Source organism: Chenopodium album, chromosome 14 (genome assembly GCF_948465745.1).
Source record: "Chenopodium album chromosome 14, dcCheAlbu1.1, whole genome shotgun sequence".
Taxonomy (NCBI): Eukaryota; Viridiplantae; Streptophyta; class Magnoliopsida; order Caryophyllales; family Amaranthaceae; genus Chenopodium; species Chenopodium album.
In genome coordinates, this window is record NC_137847.1 from 11,111,592 (window position 1) to 11,133,497 (window position 21,906).

Genomic DNA, 21,906 nt, shown 5'->3' on the forward strand with positions numbered 1-21,906 from the left:
GACGATTCTTCGAACATTGGCCCTTGTCCTGTAGTTATTGAGATCTTCTTTCCGTTTGCAGTAGTCACTTTCACTGTCTTGCGCCATCCTCGCACTAAATCCTCTGCTGGAGTGATGAGCTTGGAGGGATCAAATTTCTCGCTTTGTAGGACTGTTTGAATGAGTGAAGAGTTATCCTCTATGTATCTTGGCTCATTCTTTTCTTGCCCAAAGAGAAGTCCCATGATGTTAAAGTCAAAGCATGGGGGTGCTTTTTCTTTATGTATGGGAGTTGGAATCTCATCTAGAAAGAAACAATCCAGAAATATTTCAAACCCAGGTTGTCTTATGCCGTTTACAACGAAGGGTTCTGGAAATTCGTAACATGGATAGTCTTCTCCCTCTCTTATGAATTGTCCATTTAAGGTAAGAGGGTATTGATCCATTGGGATTGCTTTCTTTTGTGCGCGAGCATTTCTGCGTGCTTTTGATTTTTCCTGGGCTCGCTTTAGATCTTCGAGAGTCGGTTCAAAACCAAGTCCGAAAGTATCTAATTTAGGGAGGCCAGGTAGTCCCATCTGTTTTGCTATCCCTTTCTTCTTTCCTAGGGTCATTCCAGGGAAGTGTCCTTATTTTCTCAGGATAGCATTGGTTATCATGTTTGAGTGGAGGTCGTAGCGAAGAGGGGTCCTTTCATCTTCCTCGATCAAGGAGACCTCTTCATTAAAGCCCCACAGATCTTCGTCATTCTCATCGTGCTCCATATTGATTAGTGGGTTTTCTACTGTTTTGATCCTCATGGGTGAAGCATCGATTGTAATTGGTACTCCTCCGACTATGGCTTTTACTTGTTGGTGAAGAGATGAAGGGATGGCCTTGAGGTCATGAAGCCAAGGGCGTCCCAACAGTAAGTTGAACGAAGCCTTAATATCTACCACTTGGAATGTGGTGTCATGCTCAATTACTCCCGTCGTTATGTTCATGGTAATTGTGCCCAATGCTTAGCGACGTGAGTTATCGTAAGCTCTTATCCCTTGTATTTATGGAGATAAATCTTCATCCCTTCTCCCCAACATCCTTGCAGTCCTAAGTGGGCAAACGTTAATTGCCGATCCATTATCTACAAGAGTCATAGGGATGTTCATTCTCTTGCAAATTACTGTGAGATTGAGAGCTTTGTTGTGTTTGTCACCTTCCGGCGGTAGATCTTTGTCGGAAAAAGTGATCAAATTAGTAGGACTTGGGAGGTCACTTGTGAGGAAATTAGCCAACCCCTCGGGAGTAGTGTCCGATTCTATCCCTACTTTAGCTAAGGCATCCATGACTGCGATTCTATGTTCTCGGGATGTAGCTAGAAGTTTCCATACGTTCATTTCGACTTTAGTCCTTTTTAATTGTTTGACAACATTGTTGTCTTCTATGATTGGTATGGGAACTTGTTGAGTAGTGGGAATAGGTTGTGTAGTAATGGGAGGTTGCATTCTCCCGGATCTTGTGAGGACATCTATTGGTGAATCCTCTTCATTCCAAATGTCACCTACTGGGTATATTGTCGAGAGTGGAGTTTCTTCGACGTCCTTAAGGTAGACATCCTCATCATCACTATCCCAAACCCCATTAATGGTAGCATCTCGTTCTTGTGGGATTTGAACTAGTTTCTTGTTATCAATCAATCTTTGGACCAAGTCTTTGAACTTGAAACAATTTTCTATAGTATGTCCTCCCAATTGATGATATGGACAGTAGTACTTATCTGTCCTTTTTAGTGATTCAAATGGTCTCGATTCGAGAGGTTGAATTTTACCATTCTCGGAGAGCATTTTGAACATGTTTGCATAAGAAGTTCCAATTGGAGTGTATAGCCTATTGCTCCTTTTGGGTGTGTTAATTACTTGGAGGGAGAATGATTTCTTCTCTTTAGGAAGAGGTCTACTTTTGAGTAGTTCATTTCGTTCTTTTACCACTTCCATGGCCTCGCGTAATAATTCTCTTACTTCCAACACAACCTGAATAAGGATACACACTTCTTGTTTTGTCGCAGGTTCTTGTCCACAAGGAAAATGATCCTCGGCATCTTCGAAGATTTCCTCCTCTTCTTCAATAACTTCGACAGGTTTGATGAGGTTTGAGGGGTCAACCTGATTTTCCTCATCGGAAATAGCCAAGGAATCCGACAGTGGTGCGCTATTGATACTTGGCTTCTTTCTTGCAGGGGGCAATGGAAGTTTGTTGTTGTCAATTAAATCTTGGATTGCTTCCTTTAGCTTCCAACAATTTTCTGTGAGATGGCCCCTACCCTGATGATATTTGCAATGTGCATTGGGGTTCTAGCTAGCTGTCCTCTTCTCGACAGGTGGGTCCCCAAACGGTCCTATGGGAGTTATAAAACCTTTTGCATGTAAGCGATCGAATGCGGTGTCATAACTCATACCAATAGGAGTAAAGTTCCTTCTAAGTGGTTTCTTTTGTCCTTGATTATTCATGGCGAGGACTTCACTCAAATTAAAGGTGCTAACATTATTTGAGTGGGTGGTTTTGGAAGAAGAAGGATTGTCGTTCTTCTTGCCTTTCCAGCCACTACTAGAGGTACCGTTAGCAGCTTTCTGTTTAGCTAGGTCGTCTTCAATATTGATACCAATGTCATAGACGGCCTTGAAAGTGTGCAAGTTATTTTGGTATTTGAGATGCTTGGAATATTTTTCTTGGAGGTTCTTGATAAACATCCTCACAAATTCTTTCACACTAGGCACCTCAACCATCTTTGCAGAAGTTTCCCTCCATTTATTAAAGAAGGAAGTAAAGCCTTCATTCTCTTTCTGCTTGAGTATTTCAAGTTCCCTATGATCAGTTTCAACTTGAATATTGCATTTATATCTATCGATGAAAGCGTTTACAATTGACTCCCAACTGGAGGTTTTCTCTTTATCAAGAGAGAAATACCATTGCCGACAAACGGTTTCTAAAGATAAAGAAAATACAGAATGAAAAGCTTTTTTGTCTATTCCCTTAATATTCATTACAGTTTCAAAAGCTCTTAAATGAAAATAAGGGTTATCCATTGCTTTGAATTTCGGGATGTCGTTGGCATTGAAATTCTGCGGAAGAAGATCCTTGTCCACCGAGACCCCTTGTGAGCTAATGCCTTGCAATCTATAGTCATTAGATAATCTGCTCAAGCTTTGCTGGATGAGCTTCATCTGTTGTTGTCTTGCAGGGTCATTGATTTGAAGAGTCAGACTCTTCAACATTTCAGCCATGTTAGCTACCTGTCCCCTGAGTTCGTTGACTTCTTCCTGACTTGCCATTGTCTTCTTAGCTTTCCTTCTTTGATTGATTGGCTTATCAAAAAGTGAGATTTGAACAAAAGTGTTGTCCTTGATTAAACGCCCTTTTTTTCTTAACCACGCGCTGTAGATTAAACCATATTTGTTTTATTGACTTAACTCAAATTGATTTTGACTTTATGGTAATAAAAAACAAAAATAGGGTGTATATTTTTGGGAATGGGTTCAAACAAGTGATTTAATTGGAGGATTAATATCCGACTTACCCCCCTAAAAAAATGACGGAAAACACGCATTCAAGACTCTCTAGACATGATCAAGGTGACATACATGTTAAGTGTGTGTTTTATAAGTGAGTGCAAGTGACATGCTTTGACTCTTGTGTATGACCATGGGACTAGGTGCCTAGACTTAATTAATTACTTAACAAATTGATTAAACTGATTAACAGACTGCTTATTAGACTCGTCGTGATGACTCGAGTAAAAATCTGGACTGTCGCCGGAACAACAGAACTGTCGCCACAATTTAAAGCTTGTCGCCAGGCAACAAACAATAAACTGCAGCGCCACAACCCAAACTCCTGCGCCATTTCTGGAACATTAATCTGGGACTGTTTCCAGTGATTGTACTCTAAGGGGACATGCCTAAAGTCGTACTAAGTCAGATTAATTATTTCATTAGTCTTTAATTAGTCAAATTAATTAATTAATTCATTAATTAGACAAAGTCCTTTTTAGTCATTAATTGGTTTATTTAGACTTAAACACAAGTCAAACAAACGGTTAGCACATATAAGGTATGCACAAGCAAAGAATGCACAAATAGTCAAGTAGTCACAAAATGATGCAATGAGTTTGCAACCTAACCATGGCTCTAGTTCTCTAAAGTTCGGGATATGGGTTAGTCAAATAGGGTCCATGGTTATGAGTCCGGATGCACCGCGCGGAAGCCTTACCTTTGGAAGGGTTGGCGCAAGTGGATGGGACCCCGCAAGTTAAAAACTTGCTTCCATGGTTTGGTAGATTCACAAACTCGGACGTACCCGTCGTTGCCAGGAGCGTTCGATTGGGTAGATGGAGCGTGAACCCCTAGAGGGTTATGTCCATATGTAGAACACATATGGGTTTCAGAAAAGTGAGAAAAACTCAATCAGGAAGTAGAATCGAGCCAACAGTGCTAGAAATGGTCAAAACAAGAAGGCAGAGTTCTGGCTCGGTATTGGAAGAACTTGGCACCAGACTACAGGGAGTATCGCCGCAAAAGTGCCCCTGTCGCCAAGCGACAGAACTGTCGCCAGGCGACAGAAGCACTTTACAGGCGACAATCCTGTTTTCTAGACGCTAGTTCCTACATGCCTCAGCAGGTATCTACGTTCTTAGAATTTTCTAGATTTCGCAGTATTATTTCAATTCTAGTTGTGAAAGATATTTCTCAAATTTCCTACGTGTAAAAATCCTATGTTTTTGACTCATTTCGGATGGTCTATCCAATAAGGACCTTTTTTATGCATATGACAATAATGCTAATCAAAATTACGCACATAAAATACTTAGAACTTTTCGAGTCTCATCCACTCATTCTAAATAATTGCCAAAATAGATTTCAGGAATTAAAATAGAAATCCTCCCCAGTGGAGTCGCCAAAAACTGTAGGGAATATTTCAAGCCATTAAACCCAAGCTTGAACCCCACTGTGATCATACACTTAAGCATGGTGGCGTCCAAAGGGAAGGAAGCTAGAGCAAAAGAGTCGCCAACAAGTTTTAGGAACTTGTAAACCGTTCACAAGGTGAAGATTACACCCCTTAACGATCCATGAGATCGTCAACTCCAAAAGGTTTTGAACCAAATAGGGTTCGGGGATGAAGGTACAAATCCAACCTAAAAGAGATTGAACCTGCCCTATAAAATAGGCCTCTACTTCATTCTTCTCGTATTCATGTGCGCTTTCTGACTAACATGCAAACAACAGGTTAACCCTAAACCTGTTTATCTATGTTGGTTGAACTTAATGCACAAAAAAACTATTATTGGCGATCACTTGAATTATAATCAAATTAACCCTAAACAAGATTAATTATCTTATTAAGCGTGATTACAAGTACAAATTCCCTTTAAACCTGCAAGAGAGGGCGTGATCAAGCAATAACAATGAATAAACATCAAGCAACATAATAATAATCATCATAATTATCATAATCATAATAACAATCATGTTAAAGCTAAAGCATAATAATAGCAAGATCCTAGGCATGATACTAACAAGATTAATAACAAACCCTAGCATGTCACTAAGCAATAAAGATCAAAGCTTTATCCCTAACACGATACTAACATGCTATTAGGAAAGAAATAGGAAGCATCGCAGGAATCATAATAAGCATATTTGATATTATAACCTTTTCCCTAAACATGATACTAGAAAGCAATAATAACATCCTAACATGATACTAGGAATCAAACAAATTTAAACATGTTTTCTACAAGAATAGAGCAATAAGATTACATACTTTGATGCCTAGTACCTCTTTCTAATAACAAAATACACGCGTTAGTAACTTCAAGGAAAATATAAAATCAAACAATAAAATCAAATAATTGAAATAGAGATTAGGGACTAAACCCTCAGAAATTATAACCTTTCACGTCTAGGGTGAAGGCAACTTCGAACTTGGCTAGGTGTGTCTAGATCTTGTGAATGCGGAATTTTGTAAGAGGGAAGGTTTAGAAAAGGAATAGGGAGAGAAAGCTTCTAGCTTTAGAGAGAGAAAGATGATTGTTGTAGATGATTAAAAACGGAGGTTCATGACCCTATTTATAAGAAAATAGTCCGGAAATAGGTAGAATTTGATAAGGAATAAAACTTCACGTTGTCGCTGCAAAACCGACCTTATCGCCAGGCGACAGGGTCTGTCGCGTGGCGACAGGCCTGTCGTCTGGCGACAGCCTGGATTTCTACGCGCTTTCAACACGGAGTCCACATATGAATCAAAATTAATTTGTAAAGTCCGTATGAAAACTGAAATCGTATTTTCATAAAATAATATTTTATTCCAAATAAAACTTATCAAAATATAATTATTAATTCTAATTCTATTAGGATTAAAGAGAACCTTCTAGAGAATTCTAGAAGACTATAATTAATTCTAATAACTTTAGGAATAATAATTAACATTGGGCCCTCCCCTAGATCATTGGGCCGCATGTAAAGATCAAACCGAGCCCAGTTTAGTATTTTGGCCATAACTTCCTCATTATTCATCGGAATTGGGCTTATAATATATCGTTGGAAAGCTCTTTGCATGCCCCATCCAACTACACTATTATTGGACCCTTTTCGTGGACCAAACTAACTGGATTGGCTGTTTTCATAAAATAGAATTGTTTTCGAAAACAGAGAGAAAGAATTTTAATAAAAACCAACCGCAACACTTGACTTTTCACACTTTCACCTCATTCGATAATCATTCGACGCAAAAGGTATTCATCACTGGGTTTGGTTTTGGGGAGACACATTTGGGTGTCTACACAAGGGAAACACAAAAACTGCACGAAAATAGAGTAAAAGTGAACCAAAACGCCAATATATCAATTAAACAGGGTTCAAAGTCACCCTAAAATCATATCGAATAACAAGTTATCATATCTCCATAATAGTGATCCTTAATATATCTAGTAATTGCACTTGTTGAAGACATAATTCCTTCATTAAAGAGCTTTGGTAGGTAAGAGGTCAAAGAAGATAATCAAATTAGGTCATAATGCACAATTTGCAGTTTACTGAAATCATCATTTATTCACTTATTGCATCTATTATAAAACAAAAGATTAATATCGTGATAAATTATACTCCTTACTTCCTGTCAAAATGAAATTATTATACTCTGTACTCTATACTACACCAAGACAAATTATTTATATGTCAAAATATACTACGGCTATATCACCAAATGCCATTGAGCACTTTAATAATTCACCAAATGCCATAAAGGTTTTCAAAATTCACCAAATGCCACCGAGTTTTACAAAAAATTCATTGAGTGCCATTAATGACTAACGGCCGTTAACTCCGTTAGTCATTAGGTTAGGGTTTAATCATGACACAAATCATGATATGATTGCTTTATTTTAATTATTTAATTAATTAATAAAAATAATAAAAAATTTCTCGATTTTCGTGACAAAAATTATTCGTGTAAAGTTTGGTGGTTATTTTGTTCCTTTATGGTTTCAAATTAATCTCGGAATTGGCAAAAAAAAATATCGTAAATACCCCATTTTGTGTGTCGAGAGATATCTCGATTAGCGAGTCATTATTTTTTAACCATGAAAATTAATCGAGTAAGGTTTTGGAAGTTATTTTTTACCCTTTATGAAGCAAATCAAGCTTGGAATTGGCAAAAAAATAACATAAATGCCCCGTTTTGTGTGTAAAAAAAATAACGTGTCTTTTTTAACCATTAAATTGAACTGTAAGGTTTTAGGGGTCATTATGATCCTTTAAGATTCTAATTTAAGTTCATTTTTTGCAAAAAATTAACGTAAATGCCTCGTTTTGCAGTTTTACGGTTAAAAAAATTATGATCTTAACACGCAAAAATGGGCATTTACACTTTTTTTTTTTTTGCCAATTCCGAGCTTATTTTGGACCCATAGTGGGCCCAATTGACTGCCAAAACCTTATCTGGACTATTTACACAATTAAAAAAAAAAGGATATGCTAATCGAGATATTTCTTGACACACAAAACGGAGAATTTACGTTATTTTTTTTTGCAAATTCCGATCTTAATTTGAATCCATTAAAGGGTCAAAATAACCTCCAAAACCTTTCCTGATCAATTTTTGTAGTTAAAAAAAATGACTAGCTAATCAAGATATTTTTCGACACATGAAACGGGGCATTTACATTTTTTTTTTTTGCCAATTGCTTAATTTGAACCTATAAAGGGTTAAAATAACTCCCAAAACTTTACCCAGACAATTTTTGTCACAAAAATCGATAAAAAAAATGATATATTATTAATTTAAATAAATGATTAAAATTAACCAATCATATCGTGACATGTGTCATGATTAAACCCTAATGACTTACGAACTTAACGACCGTTAGTCATTAATGGCACTCGGTGAATTTTTTAAAAATTTGGTGACATTTGGTGAATTTTGAAAACCTTGATGGCATTTGGTGAAACTGGTAAATGGTTCAAGGTGTAAGGGCTCTTTCTTGGGTTTGTTGGCTAAAGAGATTAAGTCTATTGCTAAGTTTTTTTATTATGTTGTTTTTTCTCATATTTTTAGAGAAGCTAATGTTGTTGCCCACTCTATGGCTTACCTTGCCCCCCTTGAGTACTCTACTAGGGTGTGGGTTGGAGTTGTCCAAGTGTGGTAGAAGATGTAGTTGCGTTGGATTTTTGTTTGAGTATGAATAATTAGTCGTTTCGTCGGCTTTCCATAAAAAATAAAAAAAAAATAAAAAAAAAAGTGCTCAGTAGCATTTGGTGAAATAGCCAAATATACTATTTTCATTCCCCGACGTTGTCGTCCCACAACTTCCATTCACCGTCAGCGACATCCTTTTCCCTCCACCGATCGGTGAATGGATAGGAATAGGAATCATTGAATTGGGCTAACAAACAATAACAAAGGGAATTATTAATGCACTTTTAGGCTATAATTAGTCACAAACAACAAATTTGTTTTCTTCGATCGAAGCATTAGGCAACCCGGTCCCGCTTGACTAAGCCCCGTGCTTAGGCTGTTTTCAGTAAAGGGAAAAAGGGAGGGGTGGAGGAACAAGAATGGGCAGCCAAACCATATGTTCGCTGGCCGTTGGCGGGGGAGGGGGGTTGTTTGCCGGTCGTTGGTAGGGGTAGCGGCTAAGATTTTTTTATTTTATTTTTCTATTTTATAATCATTTAATTGTTAATTTAATTATTGTTTAATAATTAATCAAAAATTAGATCTTAATTATTTTTTTTTAAAAAAAGAACCAACAACGTAATGACACGTGTCATATTTTACCTTAATACCTTAGTCGACTTATTTTAAATTAATAAAAAAATTGGCTTATATTAATCTAACCACCCAAAGGTTGGCTTATTGTCAACAAATTTTCCTTTTTTTTACTGGTAACTTATTTTCTAATTTTTTTTTCTCCAATTTCTCTAATCGTATTTTCTCTGTTTGTTGGCATTGTTCTTCCCCAATTGAACACAACAACCAGTTGGATCTCTTCATCAATATTCAAATTTGCTTCACTAAACTTCAATTGACCCAAAATTGAAGCAGGTAATTCTAATGATTTCCTCTTTTTTATTCAAGATTTCTGATTCGTTATTATTCTTGTTGAATTAGGGTTTATAATTGCAGTTTTTTTCGTTCCAATTATGTACTAATTGTGGATACAATTGTTCATTTAGCATGTTTTTAGCTCTAATTTTGAAGAACCAAAAGTGTCCCCATTTACTGTTTTGAAGAGGGTTATTTGTATTATTATTCCGAAAAATAAAGTTTTAGAATTGAGATTGCCAATTTTTATCGGTTTATGCAATCTTGAGTAAAGATTAGCCCATCCAATTGCTAAATTGAGGCAATGCTTCATTTGTGGGACACTGAGATTCAAAATTGTTATCTGTTCATAAAAATACAGTTATTAAAAATGCTTGCTCTTTGAATTGTCAATATTGGGAATATTTGAGTTAGAACTTAGTACGATTACAATTAAAAATGCAACCAAAAATAATGTGCATTAGTAATCATGAAAAACCGTATTTAAATAAGGAATTAAGTAGTTGTTATAGGGCTGCAGAATTTGAGGATGGACTGGTTCAGCAAGTGAATTCGGTTTTAACTTCGAATGGGAAGAATTCCTAGTTTTTTAGAATACAAAAATATCAAAATAACAGAAAAAAAATTGAAGAAAAAAAAAGGGTGTTTGACAGTGTTTCATTTGACAAGAAAATAAGAAAAAAGAAAAGGTTTCTTTTTGCCAATTAAATTGTATAAGGTGGTTACTTACCATGTTGGACTTTTATGAGGTGCTTTTTAACAAATTCTTTCTAAAAATGCATTAATTTTAGGTAAAATTTCAAGAAATTTGTATCATTATCACAAGTGTATAATTTGTCCATGTCCAAGTTGTTAAACCATTGTGTCATATTATTTTTTTACTACTCCCTAGCAAGCTAGAATTGATTCCTATTATGCTAACTCTTATCTTTATAGTGTGATAAAATGTCATTGTATAATTTGTATCATTATCACAAGTGTTACCATGTCTTTTTTTGTGTACTAATATCTGTTCCTGCCTGTCATTGACCCAAATCCTCATATTCTCCTCTTTTCTTCTCACTTCTATCCCTCTTTTCTTACTTTTCTCACTTTAGCTCATGTGAGAATCAGCCTTAAGGTGAAAAGGGTGAGAAGAATTAATATTAAGCAAGCTCCTCTAATTTTTATTTTCTGAAACATGTTTAAATTTTCATTCCTTTTTTTTTATTTTTTATTTGGCTTCAGCTTTCAATTCATATGCTCAAAGATGTTCCAATCCCCAAGCTTTGGATTCTATTGTTTGAAGCTGGTTTCTAAATTCAATTGTATAAATAAGAGAGAACTACTTAATTGAATTATTGTAGCGTTAAGGTTATCAAATTTCCAGTGTGCTGATTAATTTTGCATACTTATTATGTTTTGATCCATAGCTTTTGGTAAATGATGCTCAATTTAGTTTCTTTAAGAGTGTGCTCCATAGCCTTTAGTCCTAATTGTACCTTTATTAGAATTTTCTGTATATGGAATGTAGTTTTAATGTATTTAAAATATATTTTTGATGTATCCATAATATATTTGGCTTCTCATGTTAACTATGCTTCTTAACAAATCTCAACCCTTGTATATATACTATGTAGGGCTTTGTGCTGAATAATTTGGTTTTATTATTTCTATCATAAAAATTTATATGCAAGGGTTTTTGGGGTCTCAGGAAACAAGACATTCTGAAATAATCTTCAGGTTCGATGGGGTCTCGTTTGCAAATTGAAGGCGATGAGTCAGTCCTTTGTCGTGTAACACATTCGAATCTCAAAAGCTTCAACGCTGATGTTCGCTTTCCACTTGAGGTTCGTGAGCTGGTTTTCATTTAATTTGGAAAATCCTAATTTAAATAAAATTAATGTGATATAATGTGGTCAGATGACTGTTGAAGCCATGAAAGAGAAGCTGTGGAAAAAATGTGGTACCAATGTAGAGTCAATGTCCCTTGAGCTTTATGATGATGCAGGAGCTAAAATTGCTGATCTCACTGATAATGCAAGATCCTTTGGGTTCTATTCTCCAATGGATGGGTAAGATAGCTACCCGTAATTTTCTCTTTTGCATTTGTTGTTGACTTAATTCTGTGCAATATTTTCAATTGATATTGTGTCTGGTATCTAAATTAGATGAATTTCATTTTTAATACTTTTCTTTTTTCTTCTCTCTCAATGGGTCACCAAAGATATCGGCTGCATGTTGTAGATCTTGACCCAGCATCAGTAACTTCTGGTGGCTGGCTGGAAGACACATCTTTGGTGGAGAAATACAAAATTTCCGATGAAGCCTATAAACAACGTCATGGCAAGTATCTTAAAAACTACTTTATAAAACATATTTTTGTAGTATCCTGAATACATTTTAGTGTTTCTATCTTTTTTCTTGGGGTGTATTTTATTTTTTTTCTTAGCTTATTTTTAATGTATGATCATTGATGCAATTTTTTTTTTTTTTTTTTTTTTTTTTTTTTTTTTTTTTTTTTTAAATACTATATTTAAGAATATGTTGGCTAGACTATCTTTAGTCTTGTGCATATTCTTTACTCCAAATGTTCTCTACCAAGCAATTATAGGAAATCGTTCTGGACTTCTTTTCTCCTATCCTTCTTAATTTGAATGTTTTGATATTGTAGGTACTTTTAGAAAATTCAAGGAAAAGTTAGAACTTAAAAGCCCTTCAGGTGCCAGTACTAAGGTAAGCCTTGAATATATTGCTATGCATATGGGATCTTTGTGATATTGCTCATCTTGTATGTTTTGAATCTGCTCTTCTAGTCTGCTGTGTTTCTGTGAAATTTGTACATGTAAATGTATCTTATTCATCTAACTTTGATTATTACTGGTGAAGTGTGTAACTCTCAAATTGGTCTGAATGTGATTGCAACACCTCCATTTTTTTTTTTTTTTGACAATTTTTGCTCTTCCTCTTATGCAGTTACCTGAAAATTACATGGAAGATCTTTGTGCTAGTATCAAGGTTAGTTATTTTCTGTTCTTAGCAATTACCACTTTCAGTCCATCTCTGTTTGATTTGTGGAGCTGTATGTCACGTGACATGTAGCTGCACTTTATACTGGGATGCTATCGTATGATGTAATGAGATGATGCTTTACTCATGTTTGGCGTACAAACAAATGCTCAGGGGCTAAAGAAGAGCATACCAGCCCTCAAGCCAGTGGCTTACCAGATTGCTTTTTCTGACCTCCTTGAAGATATTGAAACTGAGAATCTAGATTACTAGTAGTTATTTGGTCATACTTACTATAACAACCACTCGGTATTTGACATTCTTAGAGTTTTCAGTTAACATTCTCTATTTACTACATTCTTTCAGTTTTTATTTTTTTATTTTTTATTTTTTTTTTTTTTATTTTTTTTTGGGGGGGGGGGGGTGTGGTGGAAACTAGAATGTATAGGGGGTGTTGTCACTTATCTTTTTTGTAGCCCTGTTCTATTCTCAATGTTGAAAAGCCAAGTGCAACTGTGCAACATAACTTATAACTTACAGGCATTCTGAAATAGTTGTGCTGCATCTTTAAATTAGTGAAAGAAATGTGCATTCTCTTACCATTATATCAATAGTAGGGGTGAGCGTAGCAGGGTACCCTGTACAAATCCTTGGAACCGGAACCGGAACCTGTTGCAACAGGTTCCTAATTTTATTACCCGGAACCGGAACCTGTTGCAACAGGTTCCTAATTTTATTACCCGGAACCGGAACCTACAGGTTCCGGTTCCGGAACCGGGTACCCTGTCTCAAGTAAGCTTAATTGTTCCAAAATTACTAAATTGTTCCAAAGTTATAAAAAAAAAGGATGTTTACCATAAATTAAAAGCTTACAAATAACAATCCAACACTAATTGTTTACTGTCTAGTATATTTAATACAAATACTTAACTTATATGATAAAAATACAAATTTTATTACACAATCTCATATTCGCATCTTGAATCTTGATAGCCCATGAAGTAAGACTTTTGATACCTACATATCAATCAATCAATCAAAGCCTTAATCCCAAAAGTGGGGTCGGCTAACATGAACCAAATTTGATTATTCCGTGTAGTCATCAACATAAATCTTTCTCCTCCATCCCTTACGATCCAAAACTTCATCCTCACGTAAATCCATGCACTTCATATCCTTCCTCACTCCTTCCAACCAAGTCATCTTTGGTCTCCCTCTTCCTCGTTTAATCCCTCCATGGTCCCACTCTTCCACTCTTCGCACCGGTGCACCCTCGGGTCTCCGTCTTACATGTCCAAACCAACGCAGACGATTTTCCCTTAATTTATCTACAATGCCCGCCACACCTACTTTCTTGCGAATAACCTCATTTCTGATTCTATCTCTTAAAGTGTTTCCACACATCCACCTTAACATGCGCATTTCCGTAACCTCCATCTTTTTAATATGCTCTTTCTTAGAAGCCCAACATTCTGTACCATAGAGCAACACTGGTCTTATGGCAGTCCTGTAGAATTTTCCCTTCAACTTTAAGGGAATGCTGCGGTCGCATAGCACTCCCGTGGCCGCTCTCCATTTAAGCCACCCTGACTTAATCTTGTGGGTCACGTCTTGATCAATGTCACCATTCTTCTGGATGATCGACCCTAGGTACTTAAAACATTCACTCATGGTCAAATCCTTTCCATCCAAACTCACCACTTCATTGCTTGTCCCCCTCTGAGTGCCAAAACGACATACCAAATATTCAGTCTTACTCCGACTTAGCTTAAACCCTCTAGATTCCAACCTTTGCCTCCATTGCTCCAACTTGACATTAACCCCATCCTTAGTCTCATCCACCAAAACGATATCATCTGCGAACAGCATACACCATGGAACCTCATCTTGAATTGGTCTAGTTAATACGTCTAGAACCGTTGCAAAAAGAAAAGGGCTTAATGCAGACCCTTGATGCAATCCGATTGTAATAGGGAAATCTTTTGTCAACCCTCCGCATGTCCTCACATTTGTTGACACATCCCGATACATATCCTTAACTAGGTCTACATACCTTCGTGGGATACCTTTCTTCAACATTGCCCACCAAAGTATCTCTCTTGGCACCTTGTCATATGCCTTCTCTAAATCAATAAAGACCATATGAAGATCTTTCTTCTTTACCCTATAAAACTCCATCATTTGTCTTATCAAATGGATTGCCTCCATAGTAGATCTCCCAGGCATAAAACCAAATTGGTTATCTGAAATGCTTGTGCATGCCCTCAACCTTTGTTCAATCACCCTTTCCCACAACTTCATAGTATGGCTCATAAGCTTAATTCCTCGATAGTTAGAACAATCTTGAGCGTCTCCTTTGTTTTTATAAACCGGGACCAAGGTGCTCTTCCTCCAATCTTGTGGGATCCTTGTAGCCGTCCATATCTTGTTGAAAAGGTTTGTTAACCAATCAATACCAATCTTACCCAAACACCTCCACACCTCTATCGGTACCCCATCAGGGCCAACCGCCTTCTTAGGTTTCATCTTCCTCAGTGCAATCTCCACCTCTACTCTCCTAATCCTTCGCACATACTCCATGTTGATTTCTTCATCACTCATAGAGGTATCTCCTATCACAACTCCATTACTTCCATTAAATAATTCATCGAAGTACCCCTTCCACCTGTCCTTGATGCCCTCCTCTTGCACTAGGACCATTTGGTTCTTATCTTTGACACACTTCACCATGCCAATATCCTTCCTTGCCTCTTGTCTTCTCTTTGCCATCTTATAAATGATCCTTTCTCCCTCCTTGGAATCAAGCTTTTCATAAACCTCCTGATATGCCTTTTCTTTTGCTTGGCGAACAGCTGCCTTTGCCTTACTCTTAGCCTCCTTATACGCTGCAAAGGTTTCATCACTCCTACATTTTCCTAAGGCTTGATAGCATTCCCTTTTTTGCTTAATTACTGCTTTCACCTCTTCATTCCACCACGAAGTATCTCTCTGTACCGAAGTTCTTCCCCTTACTTCCCCTAAGACCTCTTTGGCCACTCTTAGGAAACAGTTCTTCATTCGTAACCAGGTCATGTCCGGATCCACCTCTCCATCCCAATCCGCTTCTTCAATTACCTTTTCTGTAAAAACCTTAGCTTTTGCATCCCTTAGGGTCCACCATCTTATCCTTGGTTCTTCTTGTCTAACTTTTTTCTTCGCCTTCTCTTTCAGACGAATAGTCATTACCAATAGCCGGTGTTGGGTGACCACACTCTCCCCTGGGATAACCTTACAGTTTATGCAACTTTGTCTATCTATGCTCCTTGTGAGCAGGAAGTCTATTTGAGTTGCATTTGCTCCATTCCGAAAAGTTATCAAGTGTGAATCCCTCTTCTTAAACCAAGTATTAGCCAAAATTAAATCATATGATTGGGCAAAATCCATAATAGCTTCACCACCGGCGTCCCTCTGCCCATACCCAAAGCCTCCATGGACACTCTCATAGCCATCTCGGCTCGCCCCAACGTGCCCATTTAGATCCCCTCCAATATATAACTTCTCTGAGTGGTGGACACCCTGCACCACCTCGTCTAGGTCCTCCCAAAATTGTCGTTTCTCTTCTGCATCTAAACCCACTTGGGGAGCATAAGCACTGATAACATTCACAATCTCCTTGCCACATAGCAACTTCAGCCTTATCAACCTATCGTTCTTCCGATAGACCTCGATCACCTCTTTTGCCAACCGCTCATCGAGAACCACACCAACTCCGTTCCTAGCTCCACCATTCCTTGTTCTGTGGCTCGTTTCTTGCCCAACATACCGTACCTTATACCCCAAAACCAAGCCTCGAGCTCCTTCTCCTGTCCATCTTGTCTCTTGGAGGCACATGATGTTCACGCGTCGTCTTTTCATTACTTCTACCAATTCTGCTGATTTTCCCGTAAGAGACCCCACATTCCAAGAACCAATCCGCAAACTAAATTCTTTTCTCCCACGCTCCCTCCTGATCCCAACTCCAAGTCCTTGATTATTTGACACCACAATTGGGCAATATGGCGCGTCGCTTCTGGGCGACGACCTAGCAACCCTTACATACTTATCACTGCACCCGGGTCTGGGAAGTGCAGCGCGTCGCTCAGTAGGGAACGCCCCAATGGCACGCCCTTGCTCATTTGACACCACACTCGGGCAATGTGGCGCGTCGCTTCTGGGCGACGACCTAGCAACCCTTGCATACTTATCACTACACCCGGGTCTAGGAAGTGCAGCGCGTCGCTGAGTAGGGAACGCCCCCACGAAAATATCTGTTTGGCTCATGTCATGGGATGTGACGAAGTTTTATACTGGCTGTCACTGGCCTACCGTAACCCTCCTCCTTTATCCAGGCTTGGGACTGGCAGCGGGAAACCCACTGGCGGAGTAAAATAAAAGTATATTATTACAATTAATAATTTTGGCAGTAAAATAAAAGTAGAGTAATATAAAGAAAATAACAAAGTAAAATTACAAGTTAGATTACCTTAATGCTTGTACAGGAGCAACCTTAATAATTTTTGCCAACATCTTCATTTAGTTGTGTAATACAACTATCACTTAAATCTAAAAATAAAAAAAATAAAAAAAAGCATGAATTCATTAACTTATATATACTCAATTACTCATCATATGAACTGATAAAAGATATGCATTATAATTAAAGTACTACCTTCTTCATATTTCTCAACATCTTCTAACAATTGCTCAATGTCCACACTTATGTCAGAAGCTCTCAACCAATCTTGAGCACAAATTAGAACTTCAACAGTTTTTGGACCTAAACTACTTCGAAACTGATCAAGGACCCGACCCGACGTACTAAAAGCCGACTCACTTGAAACCGTCGAAACTGGAATAGCAAGAATATCCTTCGCCATCATGCCCAAAACCTTGTATGTATCACTTTTGAGACTCCACCATTTTAAAATATCAAAAGATTCATCATCTCTTTTTTCAAGTGGTGCTTCAAGATACAAGTCTAACTCAGATTTTCCACCAACTTCATCAACATCTTCTTCATCAAACTCATCATACAACTTTTTCATGTTTACATTATTCACCGCTCCCATTTGATCATTACCATCAGCATCCATGGTGAAGGAAGTGGAACAATGAGCAACATTTTGTGAAGTAGAAGACACAACATAATTGGCAAATAAACGATTTAACACATCATGTATATGATTATATGTATCATCCACCTTTCTAGAGTCATGAGGATAAAGTTTCTTTAGAGAGAACTTGACAAACTTCAATTTATAACGTGGATCAAGAATAACCGCAATTAACACCATGACATTTGTTTTCCCCAAATCTCCATAATACTTCTCAAATTTCTCTCTCATTTGACTACTCATCAAACATAACTCAAGATCATCACTACTTTCCCACTCTAACAAAGAAGTAAGTATGGCCAACACTTCATGAAAATGCATATTGGAAGTCACATATAAACTACCAGACATTCTTTTAGTAGCTTCATAAAACCTCTTAAGACAAATTGATAAACCTTTGGCTTTCGCCCAATCATCTAAACTAGGAACACCATCTTTAAGCTCTTTTGCAAAATCAACATCATCCTCATTATATCGATCAAAGACTTTTTCATATTTCAATGCACTTTCCAACATTAGATAAGTAGAATTCCATCGAGTGGACACATCAAGACAAACTGAACCTTTGTGGAGAACTTTGACACGTTTAGCACATTCATTAAATAATTTAGCCCTAGCGGGAGAGCTCCTAACATATCTTACAGCACCACGAATACTACTAATTGAATTTTTTACTTTTGACAAACCATCACGCACAATCAAATTAAGGACATGTGCAGCACATCTCATGTGAAAAAATTCACCTCCAAGGACAAGTTTATCAGACAAATTTTTCCTTAAATGACTAATAGCCACATCGTTCGAGCTAGCATTATCAACTGTGACACATGATATCTTTTCCTCAATGCCCCATTCAAGTATACAAGTCTCTACAACCTTTCCAATTTCTTTGCCTTTATGACCATCCATCAATTGAAAATTTAAAATTCTCTTGTGTAATTTCCAGAAATCATCAATAAAATGTGCCGTCAAACACAAGTAATTAAAATTCTGAATTGAAGTCCAACAGTCAGTTGTGAGAGCAACTCTTGATTTTAAGCCTTTTAAAGTATTCTTTAATTGTTCTCTCTCACATATATACAACTTCTTACAGTCTCTAGCAATTGTAAAACGTGAAGGAACAACAAATTGTGGACAAGTAACACTACAAAAGTACTTAAACCCTTCATGCTCAACAAAAGAAAATGGTTGTTCATCAACTATTATCATTTTAGCAAGAGCAAGTCTAGAGGCATTTTGATCAAATTCCCAATTAGAAATGGTTGTTGTTTCACTCTGAGCACTCCTAAAAACAGAGATAAGTTTCTGTTTTTTATCAACATTTTTAGGATGTTTTGGACATGTATTCAAATGTTTCTTCATTGATGAAGTGCCATTACTCACACTATAAGCCAATATTCCATCACAATACTTGCATTTAACTTGAACAACTTTACCCGTTTCTAGATCTCTTACATCCCAATAATGGTGCCAAACCTCTGACTTTCGCTTATCACCAGCCTTTTTGCTTGTTGTTCTCTTGCTTGAAGCTCCATCTTCTTTGCTTTCACTATCCATTTATAATGCCTATCAAAAAAAAAAAAAAAAAATCAGAAAATCAGAAAATAGAAGAAAAAACGCAGCAATAAGGATTAAGTAAGAATTAAAAGTTTAAATAAGAAGAAGAATTAATTTAAGGGAAGGAGATCATACATAAATCATAGATTACATACCAATATAGGAGGGTTTTGTAGTAGATGACGGCTGATGAAAATGAGAAATGAGAATATGCTTAGGGTTTTTGTTTACTTTTAGGCTTACTTATATTTGTAATTTTGATATTGGGCTTGCATATTTGGGCTTCAATTACAGGTTCCGGTTCCGGTTCCGGGTACCCTATAGGGTAACAGGGTACCCGGAACCGGAACCTGTTCTAACAGGGTACCCTACAGGTTCCGGGTACAAAATTTTATTACCCGGAACCGGAACCTGTTGCAACAGGTTCCTAGTTTTATTACCCGGAACCGGAACCTGCTCTACAGGTTCCGGTTCCGGAACCTGCGGTTCCGAACAGGTTCCGGATCCGGTTCAGGGTACCCTGAATTTTTGCTCACCCCTAATCAATAGGATATCAAGAAATACCTTAATATTCCCCTTTTCACTTTCTAATGTCTAAACTTTTAAATTTTATTGGGAGCTTGACTGGATTGGTGTAGTATGTTATATTGTTATGCTTTGCTGGTTTTTCGTTTGGATGATGTATTGGTTCCTTCAGTTTTAGCTCTTGTAACAAGATAATCAGTTTCAACTTTCAATATTACCTGTACTTGTAACTATATGATTCGATTCAATATACCATTCCCTTTTTTTTCCTAACTGCTTTCAGGAATCCCTATACCTTGTGTAGGATACTAGGATTGTTGATGCTATTATTGAACCATCCATTTAGTTATGTGTTATGGTCATTTGTCAACTTTCACTATAAGGATGTCTTATGCTTCACTTCTCATGTAGCCTATGAACAATTTTATATTATGTGCCGAGTACACGAGTTCATTAACTTTATAAAATCCCATCCATGAAACTGCTCTCCTCATGTTTTTGTGCTATCAAAAGGGCCCTATGCGGTATACTACATCACTGCTGGTATTATTTCATGCTTGAATGCATGAAAATAGCTTTGTATATGCTAGCCTAGCTGGTTTACTGCTATTCACCATTTCCTGTCTTTTAGTGTAATTTTTTTTGTTTATGTCTTTTTGGTTGACTGGCTGGCTGAAAGCAGTATGCTATTGTGCCTACCTATGACTTCTTACTTTTCTTTCAGGTGGGAGATAGATGTCAAGTTCAACCAGGAGACAAACGTGGTATTGTGAAATATGTCGGCCAAGCAGAAAATCTAGGCCCTGGTTTCTGGGTTGGAGTTCAGTATGATGAACCACTGGGGAAGCATGATGGATTGTAAGTAAATCAAATCCCTCAGCTATTATTCACGTAGCAACTTTCTGATGGTCTTACAATTCATAACCCTTGTAGTAACCATGTGTTTCTTTTGTTAGAAACTTTCACTTGAAGATAACTGGTAATTCTTGCAGCCAAACGTAATCCATTGTATATTAAGATTGTTCATTTGAGCTTTTCATGTTGCAGGGTCAAAGGGACTCGCTACTTTGATTGTCCACCACTTCACGGTGCAATGGTTAGACCGGACAAAGTACAGGTTTGTTTTTTTACTAATCCAGCAATATTTTCTGTCATATATTGAAAAGGACCATTAAAGTCCTATTCATCTACCATGATAATAGGCTGATATATTAGTTAGTAATTAGAAGTTTCATTCGGATTACTTGATTCATTGAGATAGATTTGTCGGCTGTCCTATACTCCCATCCCTTTGCTAGTGTACTCAATTATGCTAGAAAAAAGTTAGTATGTACAAGACATTCAATGTGCCATGCCTTTATATATGTACAGTTTCATGCCTTTCCATAAGTCCTATTCATCTTTCTTGAACTCAAACCTCTTTTATGCCTCAATAGCTTACTGGGAATGCTGGTTATATTTAGTTTTTGCTTTCCAAAAAATGAGTTTGTTGCTGTGAATCTATCATGGGTCTTGGGTACCAAGGAGAATTTTTTTTTTTTTTTTTTTTTTTTTTTTTTGGAGTTTGTGTAGTTCTTTTCTATTGCCTCTTCAAATACTTTCGTCCGTGTGAACTTTAGTTTAATAAATCTAAGCTTTCTGACTGATACTGCAAGTAGGATATTTGCTGGCACCCCAATGATATCAAAACGTTACATTATATGTTCTGAACGTTCATTTTCTAGGTGGGAGACTTTCCTGAACGTGATCCATTTGAAGAAGAGGAGATATAGAAACAGGCCCAAACGGCTGATATAACATCTAAATATTCTTATTTGTCAAGTACTTTTGCCAATGTTCTTCAGTTGAGATAAGTACATTGCTGACCTGCTACTGAAATGGAACTTCACCGGCCTTGCTGCGAGAAAATAGACGAAGAAAAAAGATTTATATCCTTTATTCATTTGTTCGTGTTTTTTCCAAAGTTGTGGATATGTATTTCAGTATTTGTCTTGTCACCGGAATTCTACAGCAATTGACTTGAAGATTTGCGTGCATCAAATTGCACTTTTTTTGTTCCTAATCTGAAGCACATTTTGTAGTGATTGTTAAATGTACTTTTTACTAGTATTAGTTTTAACTGTCAACAATCAACAGTATTTAATCACTG

The 21,906-nt window shown here is 37.0% G+C and overlaps 1 protein-coding gene and 1 long non-coding RNA gene across 4 annotated transcripts; one reads left to right on the forward strand and one right to left on the reverse strand.

Moving 5' to 3' along the window:
* Nucleotides 1–10,544: 10,544 nt before the first annotated feature.
* Nucleotides 10,545–21,841, forward strand: LOC145580054 (tubulin-folding cofactor B-like). Of its 3 annotated transcripts, none has more exons than XM_081637374.1 (9): nucleotides 10,545–10,675; nucleotides 11,249–11,384; nucleotides 11,458–11,609; nucleotides 11,762–11,880; nucleotides 12,209–12,270; nucleotides 12,511–12,552; nucleotides 20,482–20,615; nucleotides 20,805–20,874; nucleotides 21,482–21,841. In XM_081637374.1, the coding sequence occupies exons 2-9, from the start codon at nucleotides 11,283–11,285 to the stop codon at nucleotides 21,527–21,529; spliced, it is 729 nt and encodes a 242-aa protein (XP_081493500.1). In that variant the 5' UTR covers nucleotides 10,545–10,675; nucleotides 11,249–11,282; the 3' UTR covers nucleotides 21,530–21,841. The 3 variants fall into 3 exon arrangements, with proteins under 3 accessions (XP_081493500.1, XP_081493501.1, XP_081493502.1); XM_081637375.1 differs by having other exon boundaries at nucleotides 10,582–10,684; XM_081637376.1 differs by having other exon boundaries at nucleotides 10,657–10,675; nucleotides 11,278–11,384.
* Nucleotides 13,361–19,514, reverse strand: LOC145580055 (uncharacterized). Its single transcript, XR_014099265.1, has 3 exons — nucleotides 19,388–19,514; nucleotides 19,112–19,241; nucleotides 13,361–13,560 (listed from the first exon to the last, which is right to left on the reverse strand). It is a non-coding gene; the product is annotated as an uncharacterized LOC145580055 (long non-coding RNA).
* Nucleotides 21,842–21,906: the final 65 nt, after the last annotated feature.

What these genes read in the sequence shown, in the direction of transcription:
- LOC145580054 (XM_081637374.1), top strand. Translation starts at nt 11,283, where the DNA reads ATGGGGTCTCGTTTGCAAATTGAAGGCGATGAGTCAGTCCTTTGTCGT. An exon ending in TTCTATTCTCCAATGGATGG is followed by an intron (nt 11,610 to 11,761) that starts GTAAGATAGCTA and finishes GGGTCACCAAAG; the next exon opens with ATATCGGCTGCATGTTGTAG. An exon ending in ATCTTTGTGCTAGTATCAAG is followed by an intron (nt 12,553 to 20,481) that starts GTTAGTTATTTT and finishes CTTTTCTTTCAG; the next exon opens with GTGGGAGATAGATGTCAAGT.